Source organism: Chiloscyllium punctatum, chromosome 3, assembly GCF_047496795.1.
Source record: "Chiloscyllium punctatum isolate Juve2018m chromosome 3, sChiPun1.3, whole genome shotgun sequence".
NCBI lineage: Eukaryota > Metazoa > Chordata > Chondrichthyes > Orectolobiformes > Hemiscylliidae > Chiloscyllium > Chiloscyllium punctatum.
Genome location: NC_092741.1, coordinates 54363631 through 54384662, shown reverse-complemented (window position 1 = coordinate 54384662; position 21032 = coordinate 54363631). Strand labels below are relative to the sequence as shown.

General features: G+C 40.6%; 1 protein-coding gene across 1 annotated transcript in view; it reads right to left on the bottom strand.

The window, feature by feature from the left end:
- Positions 1-21032, bottom strand: part of bckdhb (branched chain keto acid dehydrogenase E1 subunit beta) — a 312116-nt gene that overhangs the window by 231032 nt on the left and 60052 nt on the right. The window contains exons 4-5 of the mRNA XM_072553417.1: positions 17115-17248; positions 13863-14018 (exon numbers count right to left, since the gene is read on the bottom strand). Of these exons, the coding sequence (XP_072409518.1) occupies positions 13863-14018; positions 17115-17248 (290 nt within the window). The remainder of the gene's footprint in view (positions 1-13862; positions 14019-17114; positions 17249-21032) is intronic.

Sequence of the window (21032 nt, the reverse complement as noted above, 5' to 3'; positions counted from 1 at the left end):
CTTCCAATTAAACCCTTTGGACTATAACCTGGTGTTGTGTGATTTTTAACTTTGTACACCTCAGTCCAACACCGGCATCTCCAAATAATGTCTGAATTAGCAGTGTCCACCATCATTCACAGCTCCTCAGATAAAGCAGTCCATTTCCACATGGACCAAGATCTGAGCAAAATTCATTCTGGAGCTGAGAAACGGCAAGTGACATCTGCAACACAATAGTACTCAAGAAGGAAGAGAGACAATTAAAAGAATGACTTAGTAACAATTAAGTCCATATGCCCCTTGCAGTTGTCTGAGGTAAAAGGTAGAAAGACTGGGGAAGAGAAGTTTTAAAATGCTATTTTAATTGAGTTGGGATTATTTTTCCCAGAGCAAACACAGAAAGAGAGGAAATGTTCTAGTTATAATTTAGTTACGGTTCAGAGGAAGATTTTTCAGCACAACATGCGTAGTGCAAAGGGGGAGAAAAAATCCTGCATTCCATTAGTAGGTGAATCATAGAGTAATACAGCACAGAAACAGACCCTTCACTCTAACTCGTCCAAGCTAACCAGACATCCCAATCTGACCTAGTCTCAGGTTACTTTTTCCCTGGGTTACGTTTTTCTAGAGTAATTAACCCAGAGCAAAGATTGTGCAAAAAAAAACTTTTATTTATATAGTGTCTTTAGCGCATTAAAATGCCTCAAGATGCTTCACCAATGCATCACAATGGTTAGAATTTTCTAGTCTGCATTAGTCATAGCATTCTCTTCCTGTACAACGATCTCCAAAAATGATAACATTTGGGCAAAATCCACCATTTACACAAGAGAGCCATCTTAGCTATTTATGTACCAGTACTTCCCATGGATCCATTTCTTGTGCTGGATCATTTGCAATGGGGTGCAGATCAGTCAGGTTTCCAAGAGTCATTATGATTGGCAGCATTTGCTGCTTCAGTTGCTACCTCCCAGCAGGTTATCCTTGCATAGCACTCCAGGGCCAGAGTAGGCGGTCTCACACTGGATTCACCATACACAGATCATTCCATGATTCATTACCACTATCTGAATCCAACTCGCTCATGCCATTACACACTGACACTTCAGGTTCCACAATACTCTGAGAGAGCTGCTTACTCCACACTCCACCAGACTTTGGGAGCCCAACAACTCCGTTCTGCAAACCATTTTCCAAAGCTCTCTGCCAGCTACCAGTTTAACAACATAAATGTGGTCACCTATGAGGAGCTGCTTGATGACTCTCAAGGATCCAGGATCCCAGATACCCTGTACCATATTCTAACCTCTGATATTCTGAATCTGACGAAATGCCTTTAAGCTGATTGGAAGGTCAATCCTGTCAGCCTTGTGATCATTCAACATTTTCCTTCTCAGCGGTTTTCTCTCTTCTAGATGCCTAGTTTAACCTCGTGAGATGCTTGACTCAGTGACACAGCCATTTCCACTGGAAGGTATGGTGAGTACCAGAACTCCAAATAGGAGACTGTCATAAGTGTAGGGTTATATGATAAGCATAAACCAGCACCAGAAAGTAACGCAGGCCACTTTTGTTTAATCTTGGAGATGGGAGAGGGGGTAGGGAGTTACACCGATGGTATGGAGATTGCAGGTGAATCAATGATACTGTACAGCATCCTCCAGATGAACAATGCCATAAACCATACAAATCTCTGTAGGACCTTGGTCCTCAAGTTGACATCATTGATGATCACTCATGATCCTGATCACTGTGAGTCCACAATGGAATACAGCAACAGACAAGCCAACCATATACTAATACTCTGGCTATTGTAGAGGCCTTTTGGTCATGGGTGGAAATAGCCAACATGAATTTGACAGTCATTTGTAAGATGAAGAAAGTTCAAAATGAAAGCACGTGGGGTTAGTTAAAATATACTGGCATGGATTGAGAATTTGTTAGCAGATAGTAAACAGAGATTAGAAATAAATGGGTCATTTTCAGAGTGGAAGGTAGTGGCAAGTGAGGATTTGCAGGGATCAGAGTTTAGCTCCTAGCTATTCAAAATAAATAGTAACATTATGGATGAATGATATTTCCAAGTTTGCTGATGATACAAAACGAGATGGGAATGTGAGTGGTGAGCAGGATATGAAAAGACTTCAGGACAATTTAAACAAATTGAGTGAATGGGCGACTACGTGGCAGATGAAGCATAACATAGGTAAATGTAAAGTTATCCAGATCAGTAAGAAAAACAAAATAGCAAGCATATTAGTCAAATGGTGATGGATTGGGAAAGGCTGATGTACAAAGGTACCGGGGTGTCTTTGTAGAACATAGAAGAAGAATACAGCGCAGTACAGGCCCTTCGGCCCTCGATGTTGCGCCGATCAAAGCCCACCTAACCTACACTAACCCACTATCCTCCATATACCTATCCAATGCCCGCTTAAATACCCATAAAGAGGGAGAGTCCACTACTGCTACTGGCAGGGCATTCCATGAACTTACGACTCGCTGAGTGAAGAACCTACCCCTAACATCAGTCCTATATCTACCCTCCCTTAATTTAAAGCTATGCCCCCTTGTAATAGCTGACTCCATACGTGGAAAAAGGTTCTCACTGTCAACCCTATCTAACCCCCTAATCATCTTGTACACCTCTATCAAGTCACCCCTAAACCTTCTTTTCTCCAATGAAAACAACCCCAAGTGCCTCAGCCTTTCCTCATAGGATCTTCCTACCATACCAGGCAACATCTTGGTAAACTTCCTCTGCACCCATTCCAGTGCCTCCACATCCTTCCTATAGTATGGCGACCAAAACTGCACACAATATTCCAGATGCGGCCGCACCAGAGTCTTATACAACTGCAGCATGACCTCAGGACTCCGGAACTCAATTCCTCTACCAATAAAAGCCAGTACGCCATATGCCTTCTTCACTGCACTATTTACCTGGGTGGCAACTTTCAGAGATCTGTGTACATGGACACCAAGATCCCTCTGCTCTTCCACACTACCAAGTATCCGACCATTAGCCCAGTACCCCATCTTTTTGTTACTCTTACCAAAGTGAATCACCTCACACTTAGCTACATTGAACTCCATTTGCCACCTTTCTGCCCAGCTCTGCAGCTTCTCTATATCCCGCTGTAACCTGCCACATCCTTCCTCACTGTCTACAACTCCTCCGACCTTCGTATCATCCGCAAACTTGCTCACCCAACCTTCTAACCCTTCCTCCAGGTCATTTATAAAAATGACAAACAGCAATGGTCCCAAAACAGATCCTTGCGGAACACCGCTAGTGACGGCACTCCAAGATGAACCTTTGCCATCAACTACTACCCTCTGTCTTCTTCCAGCCAGCCAATTCCTAATCCAAACCTCCAACTCACCATCAATGCCATATCTCTGTATTTTCTGCAGTAGCCTACCATGGGGGACCTTATCAAACGCCTTACTAAAATCCATATATACCACATCTACCGCTTTCCCCTTGTACACTGGTCATTGGAAGTAAGCAGGTTCCACAGTCAGATGGAGATGACTGGCTTGAGCCTTCAAGAACTGTGATGGTGCAGGAAGATAAAAGAACAACCCAATTCTCTCCCTCTCAAATACCGTAAGGGTCCCATAGAGGCTGACACACCTCCAGTGCATGGAAAGTCACAGCACTCAAAGATGTAGGCAAAGTTGAAAAAAGTGTAGTGAGGCTGGTACAGATTTGATGGGCCGAAAGGCCTTGTCAGTGCTATAGACTCTACAACTTTATGACTCGAACAAAGTCCAGGAATCCTGAGCCCATTTGCCAATCTTGTAATGTGTTTCTCATACTGGCCACTGCATTTGCTTTCTACGTCACCCAGATACCTCTTAACATGTTTGACTCCAAATCCAGTGATATCTTCAATTTTATTTCACTGGAATATCAATCAAGTCATCATCTATTAGAAACCCCAGTCTGTGAAAAGTAAGACTGATGACAGATCTTAATGAACATGCTAATCAAGAAAGAGACAATGATCAACTTACTCAGCTCAGCAACATGTTCTGGAAAAAACTGTGGAGTAACACTTGACACACCCACTCCTGTGTCAAATAGGCATGATGCTTCTACACTGCTATATATCAAGCTGACTCTTTGGCAAAAGCCCCACTGCTGTACATAAGACTGAGGCCCTTCCTAAAGGAGCTCCTCCTGACTTTCCACCTCATCAACATCCACCCCAACTTAGCTCACAGCAGGAAGTCCAAGTAGTTCAACATTTGGTGAGAAAGGAAGACTATTGCACTGGATGGGATTTTTGCCTGACAGCAGCCGTGGCTGTGGTTGTTCAGGGCAGAATTCTTCGCAGTGCCTAGCTTTGTCACAATTCCAACAAATATGAGACTTACCCTCAGGAAAACTCAGGCACACAGCTTACCACAAAGTAAGAACAGCTTGGATTGGAACTGCACTTGCTGTGCAGCCTGCTGATCCACGTCCCTCTTCAGCCAGAGATCTACATCCCCTTCTGTACCAATAATCACCTGCTTGATGGCAATTTATTTCCTGGTCTTCAGAGTCCCAGCTTTCCCCATGATCCAGATGATGTGATCGAACACTTCAAAAAGGACAATTGAAGTTTTCCATTATTAAGCTTCCAAAATTCCATTTGAAGATTCTCATTCCTTACCACATCAGTTAAGCAGCCCTTCAGCTACCTGTGCCTGGTTGGTTTGAAGGAGGTTCAACAACTTCACTAATTCCAGGCTAATGGAGACCAGGACTTTTCCTTTGTCTTGCATATGGTCTTAAAATCTTTGCTGCAGCATTCTCCAGAAAGGTTAATCAGTACCTCAAAAACTCACTTCTTTGAACATTTGCCAATATTCCTCGACAAACATTTCCACAAAAATATTATATCATAAACAACTCTTCCTCTAAGCTGCTAGGGTTTGTCCACAGCAATTAGCATGCCAATTCCATTCACAGATTGACTTCCAGTTATAGAGTCATAGAGATGTACAGCATGGAAACAGAACCTTCAGTCCAACCTGTCCATGCCAACCAGATATCCCAACCCAATCTAGTCCCACCTGCCAGCACATGGCGCATATCCCTCCAAACCCTTCCTATTCATATCCCCATCCAAATGCCTCTTAAATGTTGCAATTGTACCAGCCTCCACCACAACTTCTGGCAGCACATTCCATACACGTACCACCCTCTGCGTGAAAAAGTTGCCCCTTAGGTCTCTATCATATCTTTACCCTCTCACCCTAAATCTACACCCTCTAGTTCTGGACTCCCTGACCCCAGGGAAAAGACTTTGTCTATTTATCCTATCCATGTCCCTCATAATTTCAGAAACCTCTATAAGGTTACCCCTCAACCTCCGACGCTGTGAGGAAAACAGTCACAGCCTATTCAGCCTCTCCTTATTGCTCAAATCCTACAACCCTGGCAACATCCTTGTAAAGCTTTTCTGAACCCTTTCAAGTTTCACAACTCCTTCCGATAGGAAGGAGACCAGAATTGCACGCAATATTCCAACAGTGGCCTAACCAATGTCCTGTACAGCCGCAACATGACCTCCCAATTCCTGTACTCAATACTCTGACCAATATAGGAAAGCATACCAAACACCTTCTTCACTATCCTATCAACCTGCGACTCCACTTTCAAGGAGTTATGAACCTGCACACCAAGGTCTCTTTATTCAGCAACACTCCCTAGGACCTTACCATTAAGTGTAAAGTCCTGCTAAGGTTTGCTTTCCCAAAATGCACCACCTCGCATTTATCTGAATCAAACTCCATCTGGCACTTCTCAGCCCATTGGCCCATCTGGTCCAGATCCTGTTGTAATCTGAGGTAACCCTCTTCGTTGTCCACTGCACCTCCAATTTTGGTGTCATCTGCAAACTTACTAACTGTACCTCTTATGCTCGCATCCAAATCATTTATGTAAATGACAAAAAGTACAGGACCCAACACCGATCCTTGGTCACAGGCCTCCAGTCTGAAAAACAACCCTCCACCACCACACTCTGTCTTCTTCCTTTGAGCCAGTTCTGTATCCAAATGGCTAGTTCTCCCTGTATTCCATGAGATCTAACCTTGCTAATCAGTCTCCCATGGGGAACCTTGTCAAATGCCTTACTGAAGTCCATATAGATCACATCTATTGCTCTGCCCTCATCAATCTTCTTTGTTACTTCTTCAAAAAGTTCAATCAAGTTTGTAAGACATGATTTCCCACGCACAAAGCCATGTTGACTATCCCTAATCAGTTAGGAGAAAGTGAGGACTGCAGATGCTGGAGATCAGAGCTGAAAAATGTGTTGCTGGAAAAGCACAGCAGGTCAGGCAGCATCCAAGGAGCAGGAGAATTGACGTTTCAGGCATAAGCCCTTCTTCAGAAATTCCTGTAACACATTTTCAGCTTATCCCTAATCAGTCCTTGCCTTTCCAAATACATGTACATCCTGTCCCTCTGGATCCCCTCCAACAACGTGCCCACCACTGAGGTCAGGCTCACCAATCTACAGTTCACTGGCTTGTCTTTACCGCCCTTCTTAAACAGTGGCACCACGTTTGCCAACCTCTAGTCTTCCGGCAACTCACGTGTGACTATCGATGATGCAAATATCTCAGCAAGAGGCCCAGCAATCACTTCCCTAGCTTCCCACATAGTTCTCGGGTACACCTAATCAGGTCCTGGGGATTTATCCACCTTTAATCGTTTCAAGACATCCAGCACTTCCTCCTCTGTAATCTGGACATTTTGCAAGATGTCACCATCTATTTCCCTACGGTCTATATCTTCCAAATCCTTTTCCACAGTAAATACTGATGCAAAATATTCATTTAGTATCTCCCCCATTTTCTGTGGCTCCACACAAAGGTCGCCTTGCTGATCTTTGAGGGCCCTAATCTCTCCCTAGTTATCCTTTTGTCCTTAATATATTTGTAAAAACCCTTTGGATTCTCCTTAATTCTATATGCCAAAGCGATCTCATATCCCCTTTTGCCCTCCTGATTTCCCTCTTAAGTATACTCCTACTTCCTGTATACTCTTCTAAGGATTCACTCGATCTATCCTGCCTATACCTTACATATGCTTCCTTCTTTTTCTTAATCAAATCCTCAATTTCTTTAGTCATCCAGTATTCCCTATACCTACCAGCCTTCCCTTTCACCCTGACAGGAATATACTTTCTCTGGATTCTTGTTATCTCATTTCTGAAGGCTTCCCATTTTCCAGCCGCCCCTTTACCTGCACACATCTGCCCCCAGTCAGCTTTTGAAAGTGCTTGCCTAATACCGTCAAAATTGGCCTTTCTCCAATTTAGAACTTCAACTTTTAGATCTGGTCATCACTATTTTAAAACAAATAGAATTATGGTCGCTGGCCCCAAAGTGCTCCCCCACTGACACCTCAGTCACCTGCCCTGCCTTATTTCCCAAGAGTAGGTCAAGTTTTGCACCTTCTCTAGTAGGTACATCCACATACTGAATCAGAAAATTGTCTTGTACGGACTTCGGACGTTCATACAGAAGAAAACAAAGTTTAGTGGGAATGCTGATCATGAATGACACCTGCTCACACACATAACCAACTGTGTATTCTCAATATGGTCTTCAATCAAGAGCTTCTGTTCTTCCCCTGAAGCTGCTCAGCTTCCTACTCACTGGCAAGATGAATATCAGATCAGAAGCATCTCTTTTTTTCCTCTGTAGTATCAAGCAAATGCATATGTGGAGTCTCTGTCTAGGTTTGGTCTAAAAGCCTCAAATCATAACTGTACCAGCTTCAGCCTCCCTCATGGACATTGCCCTCTTTCAGCCTTACTCCCCAAGACTTGATGCCTTATCTGTGGAGTCTGCCAACTATGCCAGAAATGTAACAAGAGATTTTAACACATGGACGGCCCAAAAGTCATGAAGCACAGATTCTTTATTCCATTGGCATCAGGTCTTTACATACATCAAGGGACATTATGGGCACTTTCTGGCAGACATCCTTCCCTCCAGAGAGAATCCACTTGACTGCTTGAGCTCCTTTGCTTGGTGCCCTCCTTCACTATCACCACCTGGTGCTGGAGGTCCTACACTATAAGCAGGAATAAGATTAATGACTTGATTATTTGTTTTAGTGTTTTTGCTTGAACAATAAATATTGCCCATTACTCCAGGCAAGCATCATGTCTTTCTTATAAAAGAACTATTGCATTTATAGCTTCTGCTGGCGTAGGCAATTTTTTAAAACATGCTGATGATCAGAGGGTTATAAGTTGTTGCAGATTGGGTAGAAAGACTGAGCTCCAAGACATATCAGCAAAATATTGCAGATGCTGGAAATTTAAAATTAAAAATACAAGATGCTGACATTTCACAGACGCTGCAAGATCTGCTGAATATTTGCGAATATTCGGTTTTCATCCAAGACTTCGCAATCTGGTAAGCAATTGCAAGTATATTTGTGATACTGACCTGTTCCAAGCATGGCAAGACGAAAAGATGTACTTTAGTGCCGTGCATGATGGGGTGCCCATAGCTAAAGCCAGTTGTCTCAGCCTAATGCAAACTTATATCTAATTCAATTCAGTTGCTACTAGCTATTCAAGTTTTCAAAACTCAACTATACTAGTTTTGCTTTTTATACAAAGGTAACTTTTTGGTCAGGAATTTGAAATGGAATATTCGGGGAAGGTGATAGAACAGAGGCAAACACAAGTGATTAGGGGAGTGAAAATAATCTGAATGGCAATATGTGATCCACAATCCTAATCTAAATGCAGCCCAAAGCTAAACATGGTCCCTTTTCTTGCTACATCTCACCACTTCCCAAAACGCAAGGAAAATACACAAAACAGCAGGGAGACAAACCTAAACATGAAAAGCAACAAAAAGTCTTTAGTCTATATTACTATATGCATCATGTGGAGAATCATGTTAAAAAATCTTACAACCAGTATACAGTTCTTGTTTGTAACACTTACCTCATGAAGAAGTTACAATCATGACACATCTGAATGAGCAGACAGTAGACTTGGAATTGTCTTTAGATTTTAGCATTTGTCCAGTTCTATATTTACCATAATTTGCTTTTCAGACCACCCAATGCTAGATGCCATTTCTACATGTTCATTCTCGGTAATAATGCAGATACATTCAACTTTTACTCAAGTTTTACAAGTTAGCTTCACTTCCTCAGTCAGGCAAGTTTTGGTTCCATTTTACTCCCTACACGTCAACACATTCCAACATATAATTAATTTTACACCTTGGTTCCTTTTGCCCTCAGAGATTACAGCAGAAGTCTGAAGTTCAAAGAAAATGCATTCCATTGCTATCTAAGAAAGTTCAACCTAAACTTCAATCAGTGATCTAATGAAAATTACATAGGTTTCTGTTCAAACTCTGGAGATCACTAGCAGATATTTTGTAGTTAAAGTCACTGCACAAAAAGTAACGTGGTTATGTAGATTATAAATGCTTACATGAACTTTCACGTTTTAGCTTTAACTCTTAGTCTTTATTATTAAATGTGGATAATAACAATACATAAGCAAGGCAATACTCTTTGTACTACTTATAAGAACTGCATTGTAAGGTGTGGGTTTTTTGCCCCTTTATTATTTATTTTTGTGTTTAGATTTTTAAAGTTGAATTTTCTGTGTGTTTGAAAAATTTTAATGATTAATTTTTAAGTACTTCTGTAATCATGGTGATTTATTTTAAAAAACACTCAGACATTTTAGAGACTAAGGAGAATTTATTTACAATGGAAGAGGCTATGAGAGAATAAAGTAAACAGCATTGTGCATTAAGCTTTCAGATGGAATTTTTTGAGCTTAAAGGAAGTCTGTAACTTGAAAAAAAAGGTTTTCTTTGGTTTCAGTTTGGGCAATTCTGCAAGGTACTTTTGTATATATGAAGCAATTGCTCTTGATGAAAGAATAAGATAGGGATATCTCTTGAAGAAGAGAGACAGTTTAGATTTGTTAATAATAGGATACCTTAGATTAAGGAATGCAGTAAAAGTTCCAGGCTAGGAGGAGTTACTTCAACCTCAGCAAGTTTATACTAATATTTTACATCTAAAGATATATATAAAGATATCTACTTATTTGACAAATCAAGCAAGAGGATATCAGATTCTCAGAACTGGGAATCAAAGTCACAGTTAAATTAAGCCCAACAAAGGGATAAAGAAAGAAAGAAAGAAATTATCTCTGATGTGAGTACAGGTAGTTCTTCTATAATGCAATGGTTGTGTTCTTGCGCAACCCCATATTACAGAAAAATCGCACTTTAGAAAAGCGTTTAAAGTGCTGGCGATATAATCTCATTACAGCCAACACACGTCTTAAAAGTTTGCTCTTTAGAAACAGTGTCCTCAATTCAGCAACTGCATTACAGCGAATTCATATTAACAAAACATATGTTATAACAGAACAACCTGTACTGCAAAAGGTTGCTTTTGGATTAATGAGAGCATATTTTTTGCTGTGTGTTTCCAAATCTTTGTGTGTTATATTTAAAATTTATAATTTTTCTTTGTTTTTCATAATAATTTTCTTTTATTGTTAAAACCAAATCTGCAGTATTAGCAACAGTTAGAGACCACCTCCTTAAAAACAAAACAAAATATGATTTCAGTCTGGAACGTAATGTGTCCACTAATACCTTCAAGCAGGCATCATAACATAATCAAGCATGCTTTCTGAGCCTATACTTTTTACATTGCAATTTGTGCTAAGAGTGACCATATATACTCAAGTAAAAGTCGATCTCATGTACAAGTCAACCCCCTCTATTTAGCCAAAAATCTGGAATTTTCCATACTTTACATGTAAAACTTGATCCTAGTTCTTCACAGATAACGGATCAACATTTATGAGTCAGTGTGCCGGTCACTGTACTCCAGTCCAGGTTTCCAATCTGCCGGTCATCCTGCTCTGATATGGGTCTTCCACTCTGCCAGCTGTTGTGTTTTGTTCTGGGCTTTCAGAATGACTGTAATTCATTGTGATTTTTTCTTTACTCATTTAGAGATCAATTGGGCTTCTGCTAATGATGGCACGAATTTTGATGGGCACAAAGTTTAGCCACTCAAAAGTAATATACATGTAATAGTCAAACCCATAAATTTAACCTTTAAAAATAGTCAAAAAAGTGACTATTACTCAAATATATATGGTCTTCACTTTTAACTTCCACAGAAGTGGGTGACTACAGGAAACGGGGAAAAACACAATCTACAGCATTTCAAACATCTGAGACACAAATCAATTAGGCATTTCTATTTAAGATTCACAGAAGAAAAATCTGTTTTAGAAAGGATTTAGAGATTTTACCAATGTCAATCATCAGTGTCAAACATTCCATCACACTAGGTTTGTGAAAAATGAGCATGCACCAATTTTCTGGACTAATTCCTACCCCTTATTTGCACCTTGGTACTTTCATGACTTGCGTATGCATCCATGATCAGTTCGAAATTCTGCGGGAATTTCTAACCAGTCCAAACGCAAAAGAGGCAGACATTTTCCAACAAATACAGCATGGCAAACTGCCAAATTTAGTGAAGATAGAAGTAAGTGAAAGGCTTGTGAGGCCAGTAATTAAGCACATCAAAGAATATTAAATGGTTTTTTCATGTACTCAAGGTAGAAACTTTGGAACTTGGTTTGAAAAATAATAGCAACTTCAGCAAAGTAGTTCATGGGTGATAGCATCTATGCTATCAAACAGTATTTACTCATCATTAACCTTATCATTAAGTTCAGTTGGTCCCAGACCTCATTAGAGTCTTGGTTTGAACATAGACAGGTGAGAAGAGAGTCACTGCCTCTAAAATTAAGGCAGCATAGTATCTAATATGACATTAAGGGTTTGCCCGAAAACTAGAAAATGTGGTAAAGCCATCAACAGGCTCTTGTTATATCCAGCTCAAAAAATTATTGTTTTTGATCATCTGAGCCCCAGGAAATCATTGCAGCTGTTCCCCAAGGGCAATGTACTAGATGCAACCATCTTCAGTTGCTTCATCAATGTCACTGTATCAATAACCATCTTTCCATCAAAAAAAATCTGAAGTTGGCATATTCACTGATGACTACACAATGTTCTGTTCCATTCACATCTCAAGTAGCTAAACAGTCCAGGCTCATCAGATTTTGACTGGTAAACGGCAAGTAATATTCACGCCACAAATGTGCCAGGAAATGGCCATCTCAACAAAAGTTTCACAAGCTTTCATCATTACTCAGCAGGATTACCATGAATGTTTGCTCCACCATCAACTTTCTAGGCATCTTTGTTGACCAATAACGGAACAGGACCAGCCACACAAAAGCTATGGTTACAAAAGTAGGTGTAAAGATCGCAACCTTTTCTATCCCCTACTTTTGGATTGTGCAATAAAGAAAGGAAGCTATTGCTTTAAACCAATGTAGGTCTGTGTAAAGAGATGGCTACAGTTTTAAAATCATGCTTGTTGTAGAATATTGAGAGTTGTATGCAGTGTTGCCTTTCCTGGAACAGTGAATGCAAAAGTAGACAGAACAAATCTAACGGGTTATGAACGAAGGCACAAATGCTTGGCAACAACATTTTGACTGAATCCTGAGTACAAGAGTGTGTGTTCTACCAGTGCAACAGCAACATCCAACCTACAAAGAGAAAGCACCAAAAATCCCTCTCTCTCTCTCGGTCTGTCCTGTGTGTAGATATTAGATGTCTTTAGTAACAGATAGCTGGCTTCCTCTGATGTTCTTTGGCAGATCGTCCATCAAAAGAATAAAATGCCTTTGAAGATATTGATGATAAATAATTATCTGAACAAGCCCCAATATTATTCCATTATGTGTGGTGACCAGAGCAATGGCTAAACATGTCCCATAATCTGAGGTTAAAGCAATACCACAAGCATATGTGAGACTAGCCAAAACCTTTCTTCAAGGATGAGGATAATTCAAAGGAGGTATTTGGCATGTTTTCACTGATGAAAGCTCAGAAAGCAGATCCTGCATTAAACAAGTTACCACAGTCAACTCACATTGAACAAAGGCTGAAGATTCCCAGAGTGCAATTATATTTTAAAGGAGATGGAGGCACCCATGTTATAAGAAGATATTGCAAGTAACGCATGAAATTCCTATGGCAGCACATTTAGGAAAACAGAAAGCATTGATAAATAGGCATTTTGCCTGGTCAAAACTTTCTAAGAATGTAGTACAATTTGGAAAACACGTTAAACATGTTTTCTAGGTTGCTTGAGAATCTCAATATTAATTAAACCAGTATCTTCCATAGTTAGACTAGTTGTTGAAGGACCATTCAGTCAAGTGTTATTAGATTGTGTAGGACCATTACTAAAACCAAAACAGGACACCTATATATCCTTACAATTATGAATACGACAACCTAAGGTAGTAGGAAGAAAATTAACTTTTTTTATTCATTACAGTTTATCCACTAATGGACAGTACAGCAGGTGCATGGAAACACCATTATCTGCACGTTTTCTCTAAGTCCCGTGCACCGTTCTGACTTGGAAAAAAATTGCCATTTCTGTAACATGGCCATGTCAATATCCTGGAACTACATGAAGATCTCAAAACACAAATATCAAACCCACCCAAAGTCTAGGGTCACCTATACAGGAGCGAAGAAAATCATACTGTACTTACTTTTGGACCTTAACTTGAACTGAACCTTCAACTGGACAGTAAATATTCACCGTTCCTCCTCCGTTGACTTTGATTTCTCAATGATTTTCTAAAACTGCCCATAACTTTTTGCTATGGGTCTGTATCAATACATGGAAGCTGATCAAATGCATTTTAACTAGTTAATTTACAAAACTAAAAATTAAGCTGGCCAGGGATGCTCACCTTAACTCCAGGAATATGGGAAAAGAAAGCCTCAGGACTCTGCGAATGATAGAGCGATCCATGACCAACACAGCCCCAAGGTGCACGAATTGTTAAACTTCCACAGTCAAATAAGTTGCCAGAGCGATATCGATACTTAGCAGCTTCATTAACAATCTGAAAAGAAATCAGAAAACAGTGAAACTACAGTTTTATTTCAATGCCTTAGGTAATCTTCTCTGGAATGTATTTTATCTGTACACATGCAACAGGGAAATAGAAGCCATCCTATTGTAAAACGGCCGAAAGATTCAATACTTAATATTCAAGTGATTCACAAATCGTTCAGTTTATGTTAAAATACAAGGCACATAGCAAGTGAACAAAATCAGTAGATCTGTCAACATCTGTGGAGAGGGAAAAAAAAGAGTTAATGTTTCAAGTCTAATGAATCTTCTTTGTAACTGAAAAGAACGGGAAAACTATGGCTTTTATGCTGTCGAAAAAGGGGGATGGAATGCAGCACCTTCCACTGGGGTGCCTCCAACATTTTCCTTATTCCTCAACTGAGGATTTACCCCCATCATTTACTGAGAGGGCCCTAAGCCATCCCCAACTCACTTTCCACACATCTGCCCTCACCCCTTTTCCTCCCTCTCATAATGTTAAGCTTCCCCTATTATCACTTTCCATTCCACCAGTCTCCTCAGTCAAAGGGTCATCCACTGTTATTTTACAAATTCCAAATATATAAAGTCATAGTTACAAAGTCATACAGCACAGAAACAATTCCTTCGATCCAACCAGTCCATGCCAAACATAATCTCAAACTAAACTAGTCCCACCTGTGCTTGGCCCATATCCTTCCAAACATTTCTTATTCATGTACCTACCCAAATATTTTTTTAAAGAACTAAGACTGAATCAAAGTAAAAATCTTATACAACTAAAACATAATAACTGTAATAAGTCTAGAAGTAAATCTTGAAATAAGCCTGAATCTCGGGAGCAGCTGCAAGATCCACGCTACTCTGAGTCCACTATTTTAGAATCATATCTTCCCTTCTAGTCCATTGTCAGCATTCCTCAGGGACCACTCCCTCCATTACATCCTGGCCCATTCCTTGCGCTTTCTCAAACCTATGTGAAATATTCCCAAGTAATGGCAGAAGGTGTAACACTTGCTCTATTACATCTTCCCTTCTCATAATCCAAACACCCCTCCCAGGTAAAGCAGCAGTTTACTTGAACTTGTTTGAAATGTGCCTGCTGTACTTACTGCACATAATGCACTCTACTCTTCATTGGCAAGTATAAACACAGAATGGGTGATCACATTCTAAAACACCTCCAATCTGTCCAGAAGAACAATCTCACCCTTTCAATTACTTATCATTTAAATGCACCATCTGGCTCTCACGCTAACTGAGCTGGCTGAAATTCTCCAACGAAGCCAAAAGGAAGCTGGTACAACAGTGCCTCATTTTGTGCTCAGGCATTTTACAAACTCTGGGACTCAAAATCAAGTTTAACAACTTCAGAGTATGAGTACTATTCTCAATTGAATGACACACATAGTTCTCCCAGTGTCTTGATGGCTTGCCACAGCTGATTCTCACCACAGCTGATCTATTTTCTACTATTCGTACCTGCCATGAACAAAGATTTTGCATCTAGAATTAGAATTAGGTTCAATGTCTACATCTCTCCGATGATACTATTACTTTCTCTGTCTTTTGCTGTGGGCATGCTCAACTCGCTCCTCCTCCCCTTTGTCAACAGCATTAAAACGATCACCCTCAGGTCTCCTTCAGTTCAATTAAGTGTCAATGGCCTTGAAATTTGTTTTTCTCTCTCTCCACAGACGCCATCAGCACTTGCTTCAGATCTCCCAGATATGCAGTATTTTCCCATGGCAGATAGACTTCAGCTCGATTCCCTACAAGAGAAGTAATAAATGCAAAGGTAAAATTTAAAGAAAACTTAATTTAGGTTACTTTTCAAATAAATCACAAAAACTTTTCCCAAGTAAACCAAAATGTACCAACGGCAAACTTCTGCACATATATGCTCCTGATTAGATTACAATGATTAGAATACCTAAAGTGTGGAAACAAGTCCACACTGACCCTTCAAAGAGTAACCCACAAAGTCCCATTTCCCTCTGACTGATGTACCTAACACTATGGGCAATTTAGCATGGCCAATTCACCTAACCTGCACATCTTTGGACTGTGGGAGGAAAAGGGAGCACCCGGAGGAAACCCACGCAGATGCAGAATGTGCAAACTCCACACAGACAATCGCCCGAGGGTGAAATCAAACCTGGGACCCTGATACTGTGAGGCAGCAGTGCTAACCACTGAGCCACCATTCTGATCTGTAAAACAGCAGATGTAAAAGGAATAGACTGGCAAAAAAAATTAAAGAAGTGCAAGTATTGCTGGGTTTCTTTCAGAGTCAAGAATGTAGTGCTGGAAAAGCATGACAAGTCAGGCAGCATCCGAGGAGCAGCTTATGCCCAAAACATCGATTCTCCTGCTCTTCAGATGCTGCCTGACCTGCTGTGCTTTACCAGTACTACACTCTCGATTCTGAGCTCCAGCATCCGCTGTCCTTACTTTCTCCTGGGTTTCTTTCAGAAAACAACATGTTGAAATTAGTCTATGAACATTTGAGGTAAGGGTACCAAACTCAAGAGGAAATGGTAAATTTGAAACTATGGTTCACAAAGCTTTCCATAGTAAGGTATTTTCTTATGTTATGTAGTAGATTAACTGATAGAGAATGATCCTGTGATTAAGCAAAAACTCAATCATCAACGTATCATGTGTCTCATGACAAAGCAAAAATGGCACCAAATCTTGAATGCTTGTTTCCAAATCAAATATGTGTATTTCAAGACTGTCAAAAACAAACGCAGGAATAACAGTACAAAAAGCATAAATGGAAGAAATGACTGGATAAAGAAAGAAAATGTTTATGCAATATAATTGACGCCAGAATTACGGCAGAACCTAACTAAGTGCCACCTGGTCTCAGAATGTGCATCTCAGTATCCCCTCTCACCACGTCCACAGCTTTGAGAGAAAGCATGCTGGAAAATCATCAGAATTGACAGAAATTGCATTAAATGTTGAGGTAATGTCTATCTGGCATAGTTTAAAAAGTGATATGATTACCATCATTATAGTCTTGGTAGTTTGTTGGAACATAAAGAAAATCAGTAAATCTACAGGAATTCAATCATTCTTTTTGATAGGAATAACATACCTGGTCAAAAGCTGGAAAGATATAGTCTGCAAATTGTATTTCTGCAATGGCTGTGGCTCCTGTAACTGCTATACCAATTCCAAATCCCACAATGCCTTGCTCACAGAGAGGTGTATTGAACACACGCTCTTTTCCTAAGATAAAGAACATTTTGTGACTACAACAAAAAACTGTAAAGAAACACTAAAAATGTCAGAAGCTCAATTAAAAACAACTGTGATAATATAATTGAAGTTTTTAAAAATCTATATAACCTTAAAGATTTCATGTGAACCCATTCATAAAACATTTTCAAATGGATTTTGTTAGCTTAGAGTCATAGAGATGTATAGCATGGAAACAGACCCTTTGGTCCAACTCGACCATGCCAACGAGACATCCAAACCCAATCTAGTCCCACCTGCCAGCAACTGGCCCATATCCCTCCAAACCGTTCCTATTCATATACCATTCAAATGCCTCTTAAATATTGCAATTGTATCAGCCTCCACCACATCTTCTCGCAGCTCATTCCAATCACATACCACCCTCTGTGTGAAAATGTTACCCCTTAGGTCTCTATCATATCTTTCCCCTCTCACCCTAAAACTATGCCCTCTAGTCCTGGACTCCCCGACCCCAGGGAAAAGACATCGTCTACTTATCCATGCCACTCATGACTTTGTAAACCTCTATAAGGTCACCCCTCAGCCTCCGATGCTCCAGGGAAAACAGCCCCAGCCCTGTTCAGCCTCAAATCCTCCAACCCTGGCAACATCCTTGTAAATCTTTTCTGAACCCTTTCAAATTTCATAACATCTTTCCGGTAGGAAGGAGACCAGAATTGCACGCAATATTCCAACAGTGGCCTAACCAATGCCTTGTACAGCCGCAACATGACCTCCCAACTCCTGTACACAATAAGGTAAAAACAATGACTGCAGATGCTGGAAACCAGATTCTGGATTAGTGGTGCTGGAAGAGCACAGCAGTTCAGGCAGCATCCAAGGAGCAGCGAAATCGACATTTCGGGCAAAAGCCCTTCATCAGGACACAATACTCTGACCAATAAAAGAAAGCATACAAAATGTCGCCTTCACTATCCTATTTACCTTTGAATCCACTTTCAAGGAGCTATGAACTTGCACTCCAAGGTCTCTTTGTTCAGCAACACTCCCTAGGACTTTGCCATTAAGTGTATAAGTCCTGCTAAGATTTGCTTTCCCAAAATGCAGCACCTCGCATTTATCTAAATTAAACTCCATCTGCCACTTCTCAGCCCATTGGCCTAGCTGGTCAAGATCCTGTTGTAATTCGAGGTAACCTCTTCGCTGTCCACTACACCTACAATTTTGGTGTCACCTGCAAACTTACGAACTATACCTCTCATGCTCACATCCAAATCATTTATGTAAATGACAAAAAGTAGAGGACCCAGCACCGATCCTTGTGCCACTCCACTGGTCACAGGCCTCCTGTCTGAAAAACAACCCTCCACTACCCACCCTCTGTCTTCTACCTTTGAGCCAGTCCTGTATCCAAATAGCTAGTTCTCCCTGTATTCCATGAGATCTAACCTTGCTAATCAGTCTCCCATGGGGAACCTTGTCAAACGCCTTACTGAAGTCCATATAGATCACATCTATTGCTCTGCCCTCATCAATCTTCTTTGTTACTTATTCAAAAAACTCAACCAAGTTTGTGAGACATGATTTCCCACGCACAAAGCCATGCTGACTATCCCTAATCAGTCCTTGCCTTTCCAAACACATGTACATTCTGTCCCTCAGGATTCTCTCCAACAACTTGCCCACCACCAACGTCAGGCTCACTGGTCTACAGTTCCCTGGCTTGTCCCTACTACCCTTCTTAAAGAGTGGCACCACGTTAGCCAATCTGCAGTCTTCCGACACCTCACCTGTGACTACCGATGATACAAATACCTCAGCAAGAGGCCCAGCAATCGCTTCCCACAGAGTTCTAAGGTACACCTGATCAGATCCTGGGGATTTATCCACCTTTATGTATTTCAGGACATTGAGCACTTCTTCCTCTGTAATATGGATATTTTGCAAGATGTCACCATCTATTTCTCTACTTTCTATATCTACCATATCCTTTTCCACATTAAATATTGATGCAAAATACTCGTTTAGTATCTCCCCAATTTCTGCAACTCCACACAAAGGCCACCTTGCTGATCTTTGAGGGACCCTATTCTCTTCCTAGTTACCCTTTTGTCTTTACTGTATTTGTAAAAAACCTTTGGATTCTCCTTAAATTTATTTGCCAAAGCTATTTCATGTCCCTGGTTTGCCCTCCTGATTTCCTTCTTAAGTATAATGGCAGTTTCCTTCTCTAAAGTACCCCACTGTTCCTAGGTGAACCAGATAGGTTGTTACATCAGTGGTTAGACTGACTCTTTCTTCCAAAATTTCACTAAATTCAAATTTCATTATCTGCCATGGTGGTATTCAAACCCACTTCCTCACAGCAATAATCTACAGTTGTGGATTGCTAGTCCACATTACCACTGCAGCACAGTATCCCCCCAAACTCCATATAAGAATAATAATTTGTTTAAATGGGAGAAAAACAGGAAATGAAATAAAACAAAACATTATTTAATTTATACAGCATGTTATTTTTAAATGGGAGAAAATGAGAACTGCAGATGCTGGAGATCAGAGCTGAAAATGTGTTGCTGGAAAAGCGCAGCAGGTCAGGCAGCATCCAAGGAGCAGGAGAATCGACGTTTCGGACATGAGCCCTTCTTCAGGAAGGCCTTCTTCATCTTATCACCCTCACCTTAACCTCCTTCCACCTATCGCATTTCCAACGCCCCTCCTCCCTACCTTTTATCTTAGCCTGCTTGGCACACTTTCCTCATTCCTCAAGAAGGGCTCATGCCCGAAACGTCGATTCTCCTGCTCCTTGGATGTTGCCTGACCTGCTGCACTTTTCCAGCAACACATTTTCAGCTGTTATTTTTAAATAACTACATCTCTCAAATACATTCAACATTAATGTAGTTCACAATGGCGTGATTCTGCTATCTCACCATTCCAAACAAATTCCACAAATAGCATATGGCACTGATTCATTCCACTTTTCACACTTTAATCGGACCACAGTGTGCCTAAACATGATGTGCAGAACTTTATTCGTCTGCATTGCTGGAAATTATTTGTATCATAATTTAGAAAGGGCATGATTTACAAAGTGTACTTTCAGGAGACTTAAGGCACACAAGTACATCAGTTCAAGATGATTTTGCACCACGCCAGCACTGCAGTTCTGATCTAAATTCAGGCTGAAACAAAAATTACGGCTGGACAGGGCACCAATGCAAAGTAGTATTAAATGTCCCAGCGGAGGAAGTCTTACTCTTTAAAAAAAAGCCAAAGAACTGCGGATGCTGGAAATCAGGAACAAAGACAGAAATTGTTGGAAAAACTCAGCAGGTCTGGCAGCATCTGCAGAAACAAAGCAGAGGTAATGTTTCAGGTCCAGTGATCCTTCTTCAGAAATCTAACAACTAATTGCAATATACAAATTTAGTAATGGTATAAAAGATGACATTATATATCAGCAATAAACTTATAATGTAGACATGGACTTAAAGTATAGTTACACTGATTTGATAACTGTATTCATCTCACTAGCAGGGGCTGCAATTCTGATGCTAGCCACAGTTGAAAAGTGTGGCGCTGGAAAAGCATAGCAGATCAGGCAGCATCCAAGAAGCAGGAAAATCGATGTTTCGGGCAAAAGCCTTTCATCAGGAACAATTCTCATTCCCCTCCTTCTCTAGCCAATGCCTCCCAGTTCCAATTTGGATACTCTCTGTCCCTGCTCCAGCTCCAGCTCCAGCTCCAACTCCTGGATCGAGTGAAATCACTTGTGTTGTGTTCCTCTGCCAATCACAGACTGTTTCTC